At 43.7% G+C, this 14197-nt stretch overlaps 1 protein-coding gene across 30 annotated transcripts in view; it reads right to left on the bottom strand.

Moving 5' to 3' along the window:
• The window catches only part of MAGI1 (membrane associated guanylate kinase, WW and PDZ domain containing 1), a 317508-nt gene that overhangs the window by 16571 nt on the left and 286740 nt on the right, over positions 1-14197 (bottom strand). For 23 of the 30 annotated variants that reach the window (XM_068694412.1, XM_068694411.1, XM_068694418.1 and 20 more), the window contains 5 exons: positions 13418-13634; positions 7461-7538; positions 4702-4793; positions 3548-3740; positions 720-1013 (listed from right to left, as the gene is read on the bottom strand). In XM_068694412.1, coding sequence (XP_068550513.1) covers positions 720-1013; positions 3548-3740; positions 4702-4793; positions 7461-7538; positions 13418-13634 — 874 coding nt within the window. The remainder of the gene's footprint in view (positions 1-719; positions 1014-3547; positions 3741-4701; positions 4794-7460; positions 7539-13417; positions 13635-14197) is intronic. The other 7 variants (XM_068694399.1, XM_068694416.1, XM_068694398.1 and 4 more) reach the window with 1 other exon arrangement.

The raw sequence follows: 14197 nt of genomic DNA, 5'->3' as shown, positions 1-14197 counted from the left end.
GAAGAGACAGCCTTCAGAAAGAAACCATGACCACTGCTGTAAGTGCAGGATATCAAGAGTGACACTGCATGAACCTTGTTCCCTCTTACTCTCAAAAAATGGATTTGGGAAAAGGAGACACAAGGTGGAACGGGTCAAAAAACACTTTTTTTTTTTTTTTTTTTGGTTAAACAATATCCTCCATTTAATGTCTCACCAGCAAGCACTATTAATTAAAACTTTCCAGCCATCAGCAAGCTCACTTTGTAATGAGGATCAGAATAACCCTGATTGCCAAAGAGAAGTTAATCAGTTTAGGCATTACTGCTTTTAATGATGGCTCAATTCCACCATCAGCAGACACACTTCCTGCCACTTGCTCCCTTTCTGCATTACACAACAGCATCTCTGTGGGGATCCCTGGCTGCTCTCCTGAGAGCAAGCCCCAGAAAGGTGCCCAGCTTGCAGGGACAGCCCGTGTTTCGGGGAGCACCAGGAACTGCCACTGGTGGCATTTTTGCTCTTCAGGATGGGATTTCTCATTTTACTTTTCTCGACTCAGTGCTGAACAAAACCCAGGAGGCAAACACCTACCAAGTCTCATTCCCTGATTAAGCCATCAATTACACAAATCAGGTCATACCCATGTCTTTTAATTAAACATCCCCACTTGCCTCCTTGTGCTGCAGCACTCAAACCCGGATCTCATTTGAGGGCCGCTGACAAACCCCAAGACTTACCGAACGTCGTCCCCGCCTCCGGCCTGCTCACCGACGAGACGATGACGAAGCCGAAGCCCTCGTTTTCGCCACGGCGGATTTCCACGTCGTAGGGCTGGACCACGGCACTGACAACGCCGCTGCCTCCCCCGCCTCCGCTCCCGATGCCACTGGTGCTGCCGCTGCCCGAGCTGACGGTGTTGAGGGAGTTCTGGCTGCCCTGTGGCGTTCGCTTCTCCTCCGTCAGCGAGGCCGGCTGGTTGCTGCTGTGGTGGGACGAGGCTGGGGATGGGACTTCATTCTCTGCCTTGGGAACTGGGGGAGGAAAGGGAAAGATTGTCTGAGCAAGCCGCATTTTTTAATGCTTGACAAGTGCTGCACACCGAGAAAAAGACATGACAAAAGGAGAAAAAAACATAGCACCTGCTTTAATCCATAAATCATGACCAGTGGCTCTGTCCTCCATCTCCTTTTGGATGTCACCACAGCTCTGTTCAGTGACAGCGCTGGCCACACACCCACATCCACTGCTGTCTAAGGTCATGCAGCCGAAACCTTCCACTACCACATCCCCTCTTCAATTACATATGTGCAACTCTGTGTATGTGCACAAGCCGTGGGGAGATACAGTAATACCAAATATTCATCACTCAACACTTGGGTATTTTTTTTTTTTAAACTCAGTGCTATCAGCTGGATAGCACTGAGTGTTTTTAATTAACGTGATCATGATTAATAATAACTACTCACATTAAAACAAAGCAATTGTGAACTAAGCTTTTCTGGATGGAGGAATCAGCAACTTTCATCTGTACAGTCTGGCACAGTTGGGGGGAACCTTTAAACATTATTAACATTAATATTAAACAAGTGTTTAACAGCAACTGAAGGAGGTGGTATTAGTTTAAAATCTAATCAGCTAACACAAGGCTTGAAGAAATCTCAAAAAATCTCTTAGTCCACACTCTACTCAAGTCCAGGCCAGCAATACTTACTGTCAGTCCCGGCAGATGTTTGTCTAATCTGCTGTTAAATATCTCCCCAGGCAATCTATTGGTTGTAATATCTAACTTAAATCTTCTCTGCTGCAACATAAGGCTATTATTTCTAGTTTTATCTTGCAGGCATATGGAGAACATATTATTCCCTTCCTCTTTGTGGCAGCCTCTTATAGTCTTTGGGAGTTTAACACCTCCTCCCCCTTGTCTGCTTTAGGCTAAACAATCCCAATTTGTTCGATATTTCCTTGCAGACCATGTTTGTTAGAGCTCTCCTTATTCTCCCTCGTCCTCTGGACTCCCTCCAGTTGGGCCCCCTCCAACTCAAACATGTCTTTCTTGAAGTGCTGGACCATGTTGCAGCTGAGAGATCATCTGCTGGGAAATCAGGAGAGTTCCCCACTGCCTGCATTCCAGCAGCGTTTGTCTTTACCTGAGCCAACCCCAGGTAACAGTCATGGCCTACAATAATTTCCACTCCTATTTACCCAGCCAGTTCTCCACAGTCCATTTGTGCAGCGGAGAGCAGCATATTGCACTTGTCCCCACTGAATGGCCGACTCCATTAATCAACTCACTTCTTCAACTTGATTTTTATTCACCAGACAAATTGGAGATCTTAAAAGCAACAACAACAAAAATGGATGGCAAACACAAAATCTAAAGCTGTAAACCCATGATCTAAAGGAAAATAACTTTTAAAACATTCTTGGAAGGCAGTACTTGTTTGCATTTATATACTCAAAGTATGTTCTAAATACATAATATTCTACATATTAAGAATGCATAAACATTCCCCGATGTGAATCTCAGGACAAGGAGTACCCATTTAGATGAACAATCTTTTGCTATTGGCATACAGATGAACAGAGGAATAAGGGACCAAAATTCAGGAAGAGGTTTCTCTGCAAAGTTGTGCTGGAATTTAAAAGCCTACAAACATAAGGTGAAAAAAGGGTTCCTGAATAATTTATCCTAGAGTAAGTGTCTACATTTGAAATGATTCGGAAATAGCTCAGAACAAGCCCCTGAATGAAATATCAAGGGTTTATACCAAAACCTCTCATGCATCTAAATCTTTTATAATTTCCAGCCTGCAGGCTTATAAAACCGGAAAATGCATGCATAAAAACAATACCAAGAATTCAACTGCCCTTCCCTTCCTCTCAGCTCTCATCTCCTAAAACTTGTCTCACAACGGCAGCTCTTTGTCAGGAATCAAAGACGTGCAGCGTGCACCACACCTACCGTAACTCAGCGTACCCGAGCCTTCTCTGTTACAACGAACACGCAGTCCCTGTGCTACCTGACTGGATCAGTGATGCTTACAGTTTTGCATCCTGCAGTGGAGTTGACTACCTGGCATCACCTCACCTGAAGCTTCTCCTGAAGCTGGGACATCAGCCACCACACACTGATCCCCTACCTCGCTCTGCCCTTGCCTCCTCCCTGTGGACTCTGCAGCATCTTTTCCCTCCCTCCCTGTTCAATGGTTGTTATCAGGCAGCACGGTTGTTTTGGGAAGAAAACAAAATACACAGGCAGTCAAACACAGTTTCTGTCACTGTATGGATCCAAATAAAAATGATATGTTGCAACTAAACAGTTCCCCATTTCACCAGAAACCTTCGTGAAGACTGGAAGATGAGTGAAATTGAGAGAGTCTTGACTAGAAACAAAATATTTGATCAAGAACAAAAAAGGTTAAAAATAGCCAAAAGAGAAAGAGTAACACCGCATCCCCTGAGTTTTTCCAGTACTACAAGGAGAAGCTTTTGTTCTTTAAACTGTTGGCCGAACAGATGGAGTCTGGCAAGAAAATCTAGCCCGCTGAGCAACACTGCAGCCTACCTGTGTAAACTACTTTGCGCCTGACAGTCAGATTGACGTGACCTTGTTTGGCTGCCTGTTGCATAAGCTGGACGACGAGCTGGTGCGATTTCCCAACAACGGGCGTCCCATCCACACAGATCAGCTCATCGCCCGATCTCAGGCGGCCGTCAGCATCAGCAGCACCCAGCGGTACAATGTGACCGATGTAAATCTGGTGAATTAGCACAAACAGGAGAAAGGAAAGAAAGAAAGAATGATAAATGAGAACAGAAAATGCTCAACAGGCAGCTAGAAGCGAGTGGCACACACATTTAGTAGGGGCCAAAATTGTTGACGACTGTCTGCTGGTCAGGAGAGTTGGTCCTGTGGAAAACAGCTCCACATTAATCTAGCCCTATCGTGAAAATTGTAATCAAGATAGTGACATCTTTTTCCTTTAGGCAGTCCTCTCACTCTGCTGACAGACAGCCTTGGGAAATGCATTCAATCAGACAGTAACCAGAGACGAGGATGGTTAAAAGCACCGGGAGCCTTGTCAGGGAGGCTGAGATTGAGTTGTCCTTTCAGTTGCCTCTAGGGTTTACAAGTTCAGTCCCTTCAGCCTGTCCACCACTGCAGCTTTGGTTTATCTTCAGTGAGTTCAGCAGGGTTGCCCTGGCACGAGAGGCATTCATGGTTTCTCTTTCCATAAACAGGCAAAAGAATTTTAGCAGGAAAATATTTGGAAATTTATGCTGATACTATCTAGATTTGACCTGCACAGTGTATGATACCTTTCAAGGCACTGGATTTTGGTAAAGAAGCTAAACAAATGCAAGAAATGAAATTGAGTAAATAGAAGGACCACCACTCTGAGGTCAAACAGTGGAAACTACTTTTAAAACTGATCAGGACAACCTTTCCTCAATATCCAGGCAATTCCAGATGTATGTGTTTTCATCTGGGCTATCACAAAAACAAGGGATAGCAGAGGAAGTCATACCCATTTCAAACGTGGGGGTTCAGTTGTTTTTTGGGGGCACAGTGGGGAGAAGATGTGAGGTATAAAGTCACGGCCCATTAGTTATTTAAACAAAGATGCCACAGTGCAGCTCTGCATGTTTGTGCGTGTTACTGCTGTGATTCTGGAAGATATAATGACTTAAAACAAGCCAACTTCTAGATGTACTCACAGGTTCTCCAGGCTCATTTCCACCCAGAATCCTAAATCCAAAACCGGTTTCCTTTCTCCATAGAAAGATATCCTGCTCTTGATAATCTGGAACTGAAGGGGAAGAGGGAAAACTGTTATTTTTAATCAAAAACACAACTATAATATCAGGACTACTCTGATGTACGTGTAGAGGGATCTGTTGCACAATTTATTCATTAAATGAGGTGGTCTTGAACATTTAGACATAATTAAGAACATTTATAAGTTTAAGTAGCAAACGATTATTAATTAAATCACAACTAAAAATTATCCCATGGTTTCTACTTTCTAGGTGTCTAACTGTGATTTTGTTTATCACTCTAATATTTCCTTCCATCAATATTAGCATCATTACCCAGAGCAAGAGCCTCTTCCAAATCATCAATAAATGATTGTGCACGACAGAGAATCACTCTGCCAGAAACAATACAGCTGCCTCCTCTTTCACATGAGACAAAAGAGCTACTTGTTATGACTTCTACTGTTTAATTAACTTTCAGAAGCATAGTTTGCTATCTGTCTACTGACACTGCTTTAAATAACTATAGGACAGATCCCCAACTGGTGGAAAACAGAAGGGGTCCTCTCAAAACAGTGCAGCTCTCCAGACTTTCATTTGCTCATCTACAGGTTTTATTAAACCAATGAACAGACAAAAACAGCTGGAAACATAAAAAAGAGACCAGCCTTACCTACTCATTAGTACGGAACACCAGCAAGGTTTTTACAATGAATATTGCGTACCGTGAAGTACTAACCTTGAAGTGTAGTTGAACAGAAATATTTTACATTAACTTATTCATGGTTGCTTTCATCCCTTTTTTAAAAATGCAAAATTAATTGCTAACATTAAATCATATCAGAAGACAACTTCAGGTTCATTTAATATTTATTGGTTAGTATCTATAACATTGACTAATTTTGTAATGATCCCCTCCCAGAATTTATAATTAACGATCAAAAAAGCTATGTCTTTACAAGTCAGCTGCCTGTATCTTTAGTAAAGAAACCAAAGCACATCATCCGGAAACATAATTTCAGTACGTGCAACTCAGATACAGGATGCAACACATTCGATAAAACACAATCTGGTTTTCTGTATCCATGAGCCGATGAAAGGGATGTTTTCCACTGGCATCACCGAGTGCCAGACTGGGCCCTAACTGCATTTAACACTGTCAGTGCCTGTTGGTTTGGGTCTGCTCTTTTGGGGCTTCTCAGTGTTAAGACTTTTCTCTAGCTCTGATGCCTTTTCTTTAATGACTCACCAGTAAGTTTAAAATACAATAGGAATCCAAGACCTGGGAATGCTAAAAATTAAAAGAGCAGGTGAGTGCTCAGGCACACCTCTGGTTTGACATATTCATTCACATCGGTTTCTAGCCCTTGGTTTTACATACAATATTTTCACATATTAATTGTTTGCAGTTATAAACTGAGCTTGAGACCTGTGCACATTACCTTGCAGAGCTCGAGGCTAATTTTTGCCCAGCTACAATTACGGAGCACCCAGGTGCTGAACGCGCTGGAAGCCCGCATTGTTCATCAGTTAAAACTAGCAGGCTGGAGGCAGCTTGCCATCCCAGGGAAATGCGGCACAACAGCAGAACACAGACAATGAATTAATTGCTGTTTGTCACTGCCTTCAGCGAGTGGGAGCGTGAAGAGCAGACACACTCGGAAGCGCCTCTCTAGCACTTCGTAGGCTTTTTTGGCAAAGGCTGGCCCCAACCAATTAATAGCGCGTGTTGGATCTGTCAGAGGCAAAATGGCTTCTGCAGAGAGCTTCAGCGTGGGCCCGTTTTTCTCGGCATCTCTCAACACCTTCCCATTTGTCAGCTCTCCAGCCTCCCTGAACGATGCCGTATGCTCCCGGTTCGGGTACCAGCTAGCCCATTAGCGGCCGCTGCAGATAGCGGCGAGCCGAGGTGTAACAGCAGGGCCAAGCCACAGACAACTCATACGGACCCCAAGGAACAAGTTCAGTCCCAGAATGCTCCTTCTGCTGGGAGGATTACAGAAGGGTGAAACACAGATACAAACGTACAGACAGCACACGTTTACACAGCGTGAGTAGGAACCCAACAAAACTCCTTTTACCGCTTTTTGCTCCAGCTCTGCAGTATGGTGATGCACTGAGGGAACCCCATCCACCTCCGTGCTTCCATGCAGCCGAGGTAGGACCACCTGCCGCTAGCTGTGGCCACATTAGGTTCTCCACTATTCAGTAGTGCTTCCCAGGAGCCACCTTCCCTACTTAGAAAATTTCATAGTGGTGCGGAACCGATACATTTGAAATGAATGAAAAATGGCCTCCAGGCATCATTCATAACATCTATGCACCTTGACCTGATCTCAAGCTGACTCTTTCAGAAAAATCATGTACAGAGCCCAAATGGGTAAAATTTGCCAGTCTGCTCACCCTGTTCTAAAACAGACTGCTTGGAGAGCATCGCAAAAGTGGTAAGAAGAGTTCTGCTGGGGCCAGAAGACAGAATGGAAGGGGAGGCGAGTGTCGTTTCATGATGGGAACAGGAAGGTGATGCCCCCACTACCGCCGCCTGCGGGCTCCACCGCCAGCCAGTACACAGTCAAGCAAATACTTTGCACCTCCTCGGCTAACCTCGGCGCACGGCCCCGCCAGACGCCCGCGGTGATGAGGAGCCCCCCGCCACAGAGCAGCAATGACACCAGAACAAGACATCACAAGACACAGATACATTCTCGGCACAGTCTTACATTCTCCAAAACTCGTGGAATTGATTTCTCTCTCTCTCTCACCCTTGCTCAGTCCAGTTGCAGGCGAAGGTGACATAGCTGTAACATTAATTTTACAGTTTTGCAAAGCTTAATGTATCTGCTTTCTTGTTAGTTCATTTAATTAATTTAGACTGCATAGATAGTGTTAGGCTTTCATGCATGTAATTGCTAAGGTTATAGCTACTATGGATAATTACATACCAACTTTCACGTCTATTTGCACATGTCTGTGTACATGGGATACATTATACACACACGTGAGTTTATACATTTATTCACATGCATGCAGTTGTATTTTAGAGACTTTTTTTGTTCTCGGAGGAGGAGGAATCTATTTGAGAACACCTCAGAAATACTTTTCTACCAAAAAATATTCAAGATCATGACACAATATGTTTTCCAAATGGAAATCGCTTTCTCTAATGTTAAAAGAAATTCTAAATACATAGTGACGAACAATGAAATCAGTGGTTAATTAGCAGTGTTTTTAATTAAACTTCTCCTATCCAATCTTTAGTAATTATCTCACATTATATATATAAAAAAAATCTCCCTGGTGTGATATCAGTTTCATGAAAACACAGATTCAGAAATAATCAGTATGAGCTTGCTTTAGTCACTAGCTCATTGGAGGCAGCAACACTTTCAGTGACTCACAGCTTGGCAACGTACAAAAGTTTTAAGGCCCAGATTCAGTGAAGTATATAAGGACAAGCTTGAAATTATGAGTGAACAGTCTCACTGGAGCTGATGGAGAGTTTCAGTGCTAAAAATTCCCGTGATTTCGCCGTAAGTCTCGTGAGATCCCATATTCACTGGAGAGCCCCGCTTTCTAAACTATCCCACTGCAGGAAAATTGCAGTTTTTCTTTCTTTTCTTTTTCATCAGCCCTTCTGATTGCACGGAAAGCTTTAGAAAAGGCTGCAGCAGGTTCTTGCCAAGAAGACCAAGTCCTACCGCTGAGGTCTGGGAAGATGCACTGCCCTGGGCTGAGCCACGGACTGAGCTGGTGTCAGATGCACATCAGCAAAGCCTGCTCACGAGCAAGCTTTGTAAACTGCTCTGCAGCCTCTGCTGCTCCTGCAACATGCTGCGAGCACTACAGTCCTTCCTAGCAAGGCATCCTCTAAGGGCATGGCCCCAGCTGCATGCCCAAGTGTACGATTGTAACCATTTGTCTCCTGCTCATGTAATAAAAGGACATAACCCTACCAAAGGCCCTTTACTAACTATTGTCTTTAAAGTCAGCCTGATCGGAAGGCGACTGCAATTTCCTGAGAGTATTTTTCTTTTCTGTTTTAATGCAGAAAGTATCTCATGTTTGGTATCATTGTGCAAATATTTTTAATTCTATGTAATTGCTGGTGAGTGAACGCTACACACTGGGGTCGTGCCTTGTTTGTATTATTTTAATTAGATTTGGGGAGAGAAAATCCTAACAAATAAATTATGTGCCTGAAAATAAAATTCAAATATTAAAGATAAATTAGAATATTTTAAAAGCTTTAAAAATTATCTATACTGTTCTGCTTTACTTTTAATTAAATACTTAAGCCCTTCAAAGGGATTCATTAACACATCTGCAATTCAGATTAATTCATTTTGTCACTGCTGTTTTGACAGATGGCCATATGTAGGATACGGTATTTTGCAAAGCAATCAGGCCACATGAGAAAAATTTGACAACAGATTGTGTTAATCTTTAAGGAAGTTTAATAATACATTGAAAAATAAAAAGCATATTATAAAAATGTATTCTCAATAAAACAGTACAAGATTTCAGAATTGTGGTTCTTTGGTAAACTATTCAATTACTGTTTGTCTCACTGAGGGCTCTTCATGCATGTCATTCCTGGTCTTGGAAGTGCTCCATTTTTCAAACCTTAAGGGTTCATCCTTCTCTCTGATTCATGTACACATCTCCCGTGAGCGGCAATGAGTTACCCATCAAGAGGAGCTTAGCCAGCTGAAACTTAGCACCAGCAAAGAGTGCATTTGTTATTGCCACCAAATGATCTGTTTTCGGATTCACTCAACACAAAGCTGACTATTCTTGAAAGTCTTAATCCAGTAAGTATTGCAACTCGGGGCCAGATTGCAGCAGAGCATTTGAGCTCAGCCTTAGCCTTAAAGCGTCCAAGTCTCTTTGGGTTTACAGCTTGAATTTAAGCCTTCCTGGACAGCAGCCTGAGTCCTGAGCACCTTGGGGGCCTGATCCCCCCACTTAGGGGAGCTGCATGTGAAGGAACTTGAAGTTGCAGTTCTCGTCTGCTGCCATTCAGCCAAAGTCCAGACATAGTTATGGAGCCAGCACTCAGCTTTGCATTATTAATTCTAGCTTATTTTTTCTCTCTTCTATTTTTTTTTCTTTCCCAGGCAGCATCTGTAGCTCTCCTCCACAGACTCTGAGCACCTCCTGATATTAAGATGCATCAGCCAAATCAAAACCTACATGTTTGTACAACAGTATGGGCTATTCAGCACTTTTGAACCAAATTCTTCTCTACCAATGGCTTCAGTGAGACATGACAGATAGGTCAAGTATAGTCTTTTTTATTAAAGAGTTCCAAAAAATAGAAAGGAAGAACATTCTTCACCAATTCTGAAAAATTAAATTGTTGCCTGTGTGCTTCCCATGTCTACATCATTACGTTAATAACAGTGGGATGCACTCCCAGTTAAAAAGGCAGTAGGTGGTCATTATAGATTCAGTAGTTCTTAGAAAAATCCTGGAGACAATGTATTCATACGTTGAATTAAACCTCTTTATATTATTATTTTTAGAGGGAAAAAAATTCTGGCTGAGCTGTGGCTAATGAATTCACCTTTTTGTGTCAACTGCACTTGAAAAACTGCACTATGTTCTCTTTATACTCAAATGATTTCAGAAATGGAACTAAATAAAACACTGATGATGATCTAATGCTCTGAAATTCTCTCCTCCACTTCGTCATACACTTCAACACAGAGGATTGTTGCTGTTTTTCAATCCACTTGTTGGGGATTCAAAAACCTGCCTCTCAAAAGACCATTTTATTATCCCTTTCAGGCTTATTGAAAATGTAAGGCAATGAATCAACAGAGAGCCCCTTGGACTGGGCAGCAGGGAGAGCTGACCTGGGGCTCCTTGGGCACCAGGCGCTTCTATGGCCCACCAAAAACCCCCGAAAAAGGATTCATCAGACAATCTCAGCACTAGCACAAGGATGGCATCCTACTACTGCATAACAGATACTCATTTAGTCCTGCTTATATCTTCATCAGGAGAATGCAGTGTCACACCTAGCACCCAAAGCTATGGACGTCAAGGGAGAGAAGATGCCATCTGCAGCCCCAAAGCCAAAGGAAACGGGTCCTCAAGCAAAGACGCAACAATATGACTGAAAGAAGGAACTGGGGTTAAACTGAGCTGCAGCTGGGTGAAACCACAAAGAACACCACACGTGGAGCAGTCAGTGAAGCCCAAGGCCCAGGGCTTGGTTTCTTCCATCTCACAGTCTGCAGTGCTCCAAGAGCCACACAGCTGGTGCTTGGAAAGCGAGTCTCCAAGGGATGATTCACATTCATAACAGAGCAGCTAATAATTGCCCACTTCTCATGCAGACCAAACACAGGGAAGGAAACACAGTGGCTCACCCCAAGCCGAGGAGGTGCTGGGTTTCAGCTGTGAACCGCGGTCTTCATTCATGAGACTGGGGAGCAGGACGAAAGGGGAGGGCTTGGTGAAGGAAGGAGCAAGAGCTGACCACTGGCCTATAAAAGAACCCCCCAGTCACACTATGGGATCAGACTGCAACAGGAAATAAAGCATGTCCAGCAGCCTTGTTCACTTAGACCATCATTTTCCTGGTTTTCTTCACTTTTTGTTAGGTGCAGCAGAGCCCCATCACAAGGTAAGAGTATAGATTAATCCCCAGGGAACGAGCTTCACTTCAGCTTAGGGGCTGAAATCCATAGGCTTTTTAGTGGCATGTGCATTCAAGGAGATGTGGCCTCATAACACTTTTGACATTATCCAAAAAGTGAAGCTAGTTTCATGCCAAAAGTGGCATGAAACCAGCAAGCCTCAAAAAACACCTTCCTGGGAAGGAAATGACAACAGGACAAAAAAGTGGTAGAAAAGCACTGATATTCAAACAGGGAGGTCTCATCTGGTAAAAGAGGCAGGAAACGAGGACTGAAGCAACAGAAGAGGACCGACCCCACTGCACAGAGATGCTGGCAATGGCAAGCTGCGAGAGGGAAGCTGAAGGAGCACAGCAGGTCCAAACTAGAGCAAGGCCTGAGCAGAGAGGGTTGTGGCACAGGGAGAGACGAGGGGTGGGAAACCATCAGGTGAAGAGATGGTGAAACAGGCTCTGGAAGGGCTCTACTCACAGACAAGGATAAAACCTCTATGAGATACCTGCAGCCATCAAGGAAAGAGCGAGGATTTAGCACGTGGAGGTGGCCACAGAAGATGACGGCCTGCATGTGCCCTTCAGGATTTCTCCATCTCCGCCTCAGGATTTTATCAGGAAAGAGAGGCAGGAGTTAAGGCTGCTAAGCTGATACTAATGACTAATTAGTATGAGTTAAACTGTTAATTAGGAATTAGCTAAGTAGCTGCAGGGGGTCAGAGGCAATGGCAGCACGGTGCCTACAGGAAGGCGAGCTGAGCAAGGGTGATGCTGGTGCCATGGGACAGCCTTGGCTTCGGCCATGTGGGCAGGGAAAAGGAGGAGCTCTGCCAGGCTAAAAAGTCACTGCTCCTCAGCTCTCTGCCCCTTTTTCTATTTCAACAAGCTGCATGTGCAAGTTCAGTCTCTGCACTTCTCTGCAGATCAGCATGACCGGACACAAGAGCCTGCATGGTCAGGAGTGCACCTAGTCCCTGGAGAGGGAAAGGAAGCAGTGCACAGAAGCTGAGACACCTACAAACTGCATTGCTGAGACATTCAATCTGAAAAGATGCGTCTTCAGCCAAGAAACTGTGACTCATGATTTAATTTTTTTCAGGACATAAGATTTAGAAGTGATTCATTTGGTCAGAAAAAAACAGTCCTACCATTTTTCATTCTGGGGTAGTGTTCATCTCAGACCATTTCTACCAATTTCCAGTTAGCACAATAAAACCAAACTCCAGGTGATACTCTCATGGCACCAAGACTTTGAATCTCCCTTTACAGTAACCAAAAGGACCATTGCTTTTGGAAATGAACCTAATACTCTTTAACTCTTTCTTTAAGAAGACGTTGCAGATTTGATCATCTTCAGCAGTGCAATTAAAGCAAAGCCAGCATGTTTATTTTGTTTGTGGAGAAGAAACTGATTGAAACCATATTTATTGCCTTGGAGCAGAGCCAAAGTCCTGCTGAACTAATAGACAAGTGTGCAGATTATTAATTGCCATAAAAGCCATTTACAACATTCATTTGATAGCTGTATTGCTGAAATGTCTACTCTGGTTAAAGTAAAATGGCTTAGCTGGATTTTCTCCTCCCTAGAGTGAGACTGGAAAGCATCTGACAGGAATTTCAGCAAACTAAACACTTCCCCTCCTTACTGAAATTCCTGTGCATATCAGTCAATGAGTCTTAACCCCAGAAAAAGAGCTTAGGATCTAAATAACAAACTTTGAAATTCTCCTCTGGTTTCATTTAAAAACAAACAAAAAATAGGGAAAAAATGGTATTTAATTTTAATGGGATTCTTAGAATTAAGCTTTGGACTTAGTGCCCCTTCCTGGAGATGACCTAAACTCATTCCTCACCAGAAAGGAAGCTGCACCTCTGTGAGGTACGAATCACTGACAGAGAACAGATTACCAAACCGAAGCCTTATATCTCCAGCACAAATCTAAAAGATGCAGTTCTTTGCAAAGAAAATAGAGAGAGAGAGAGAGAGTGCAGCTGCCAGAGCCGTAGCCTTAGCAACCACACCTGTTTCATACTCACGTCGGCTTTCATACATGCTCCTGGACTGGGCCCAGATTTTGAATGGATCTGGCTTTTTCTGCCCAGAGCCGTCCGGTTGATCCGCGGCAGGCGGCTCGGCGGCGGCGTAGTCCGGCAGCACCTGCGCGCTGTGAACGGGGGAAGCGGTGTGCCCGCTGCGGTGGCTCGAGACGCTGTGCTGAGAACTGTTTTGGCTGTCTTTCCTTTCAAGTGGTTGCTGGAAGGGAGAAAGCGAGAGGAAAGAGAGAGAACAGACGGTTATTGGTCTTTGAGTGGGTGTTTTCCATCAATTTTTCTCCCTTCTTTGATCAGGGTTTCTGCATGCACAGAAGTAAATATATAAATCACAGTTTTGCTGCCACCAGTTAATTCTGGGTACAGTTAAACTCCCTGATGGCAGATTTTGATAGACAGACTGACAGAAAGAGATATGCAAAACAAAGTCATTTATCATAAAAACCATGCGGTTCTGCATCTCGCACATAAAACAAGTCTAAAGCTCATTACAGGTTACAAGTTTCAGAGCACTTCTTTTTTCCTACGGTAAGTCAGAAAAACTGAATCACATTAAGGTCTAACGTGAGCTTGCAAGAAAACTGAAAAACTACCAAATTTCACTGGGAAAGCATGAACAGTCCCCCTGAAACAGATGCAGGCGCAGTCCTTACTATGAAAGATCACTTTTCCTCTGTAACCCCCACAACATGACTGGGCTGTCAACAGAGTACCAATTTCATGTCTCTGCTCCCCAGAGCATCCCGAGGATTACAGCAGACCTTC

Source organism: Anas acuta, chromosome 11 (genome assembly GCF_963932015.1).
Source record: "Anas acuta chromosome 11, bAnaAcu1.1, whole genome shotgun sequence".
Classification (NCBI taxonomy): domain Eukaryota; kingdom Metazoa; phylum Chordata; class Aves; order Anseriformes; family Anatidae; genus Anas; species Anas acuta.
The sequence above is the reverse complement of the archived record's forward strand: the minus strand, read 5'-3'. Positions and strand labels throughout refer to the sequence as shown.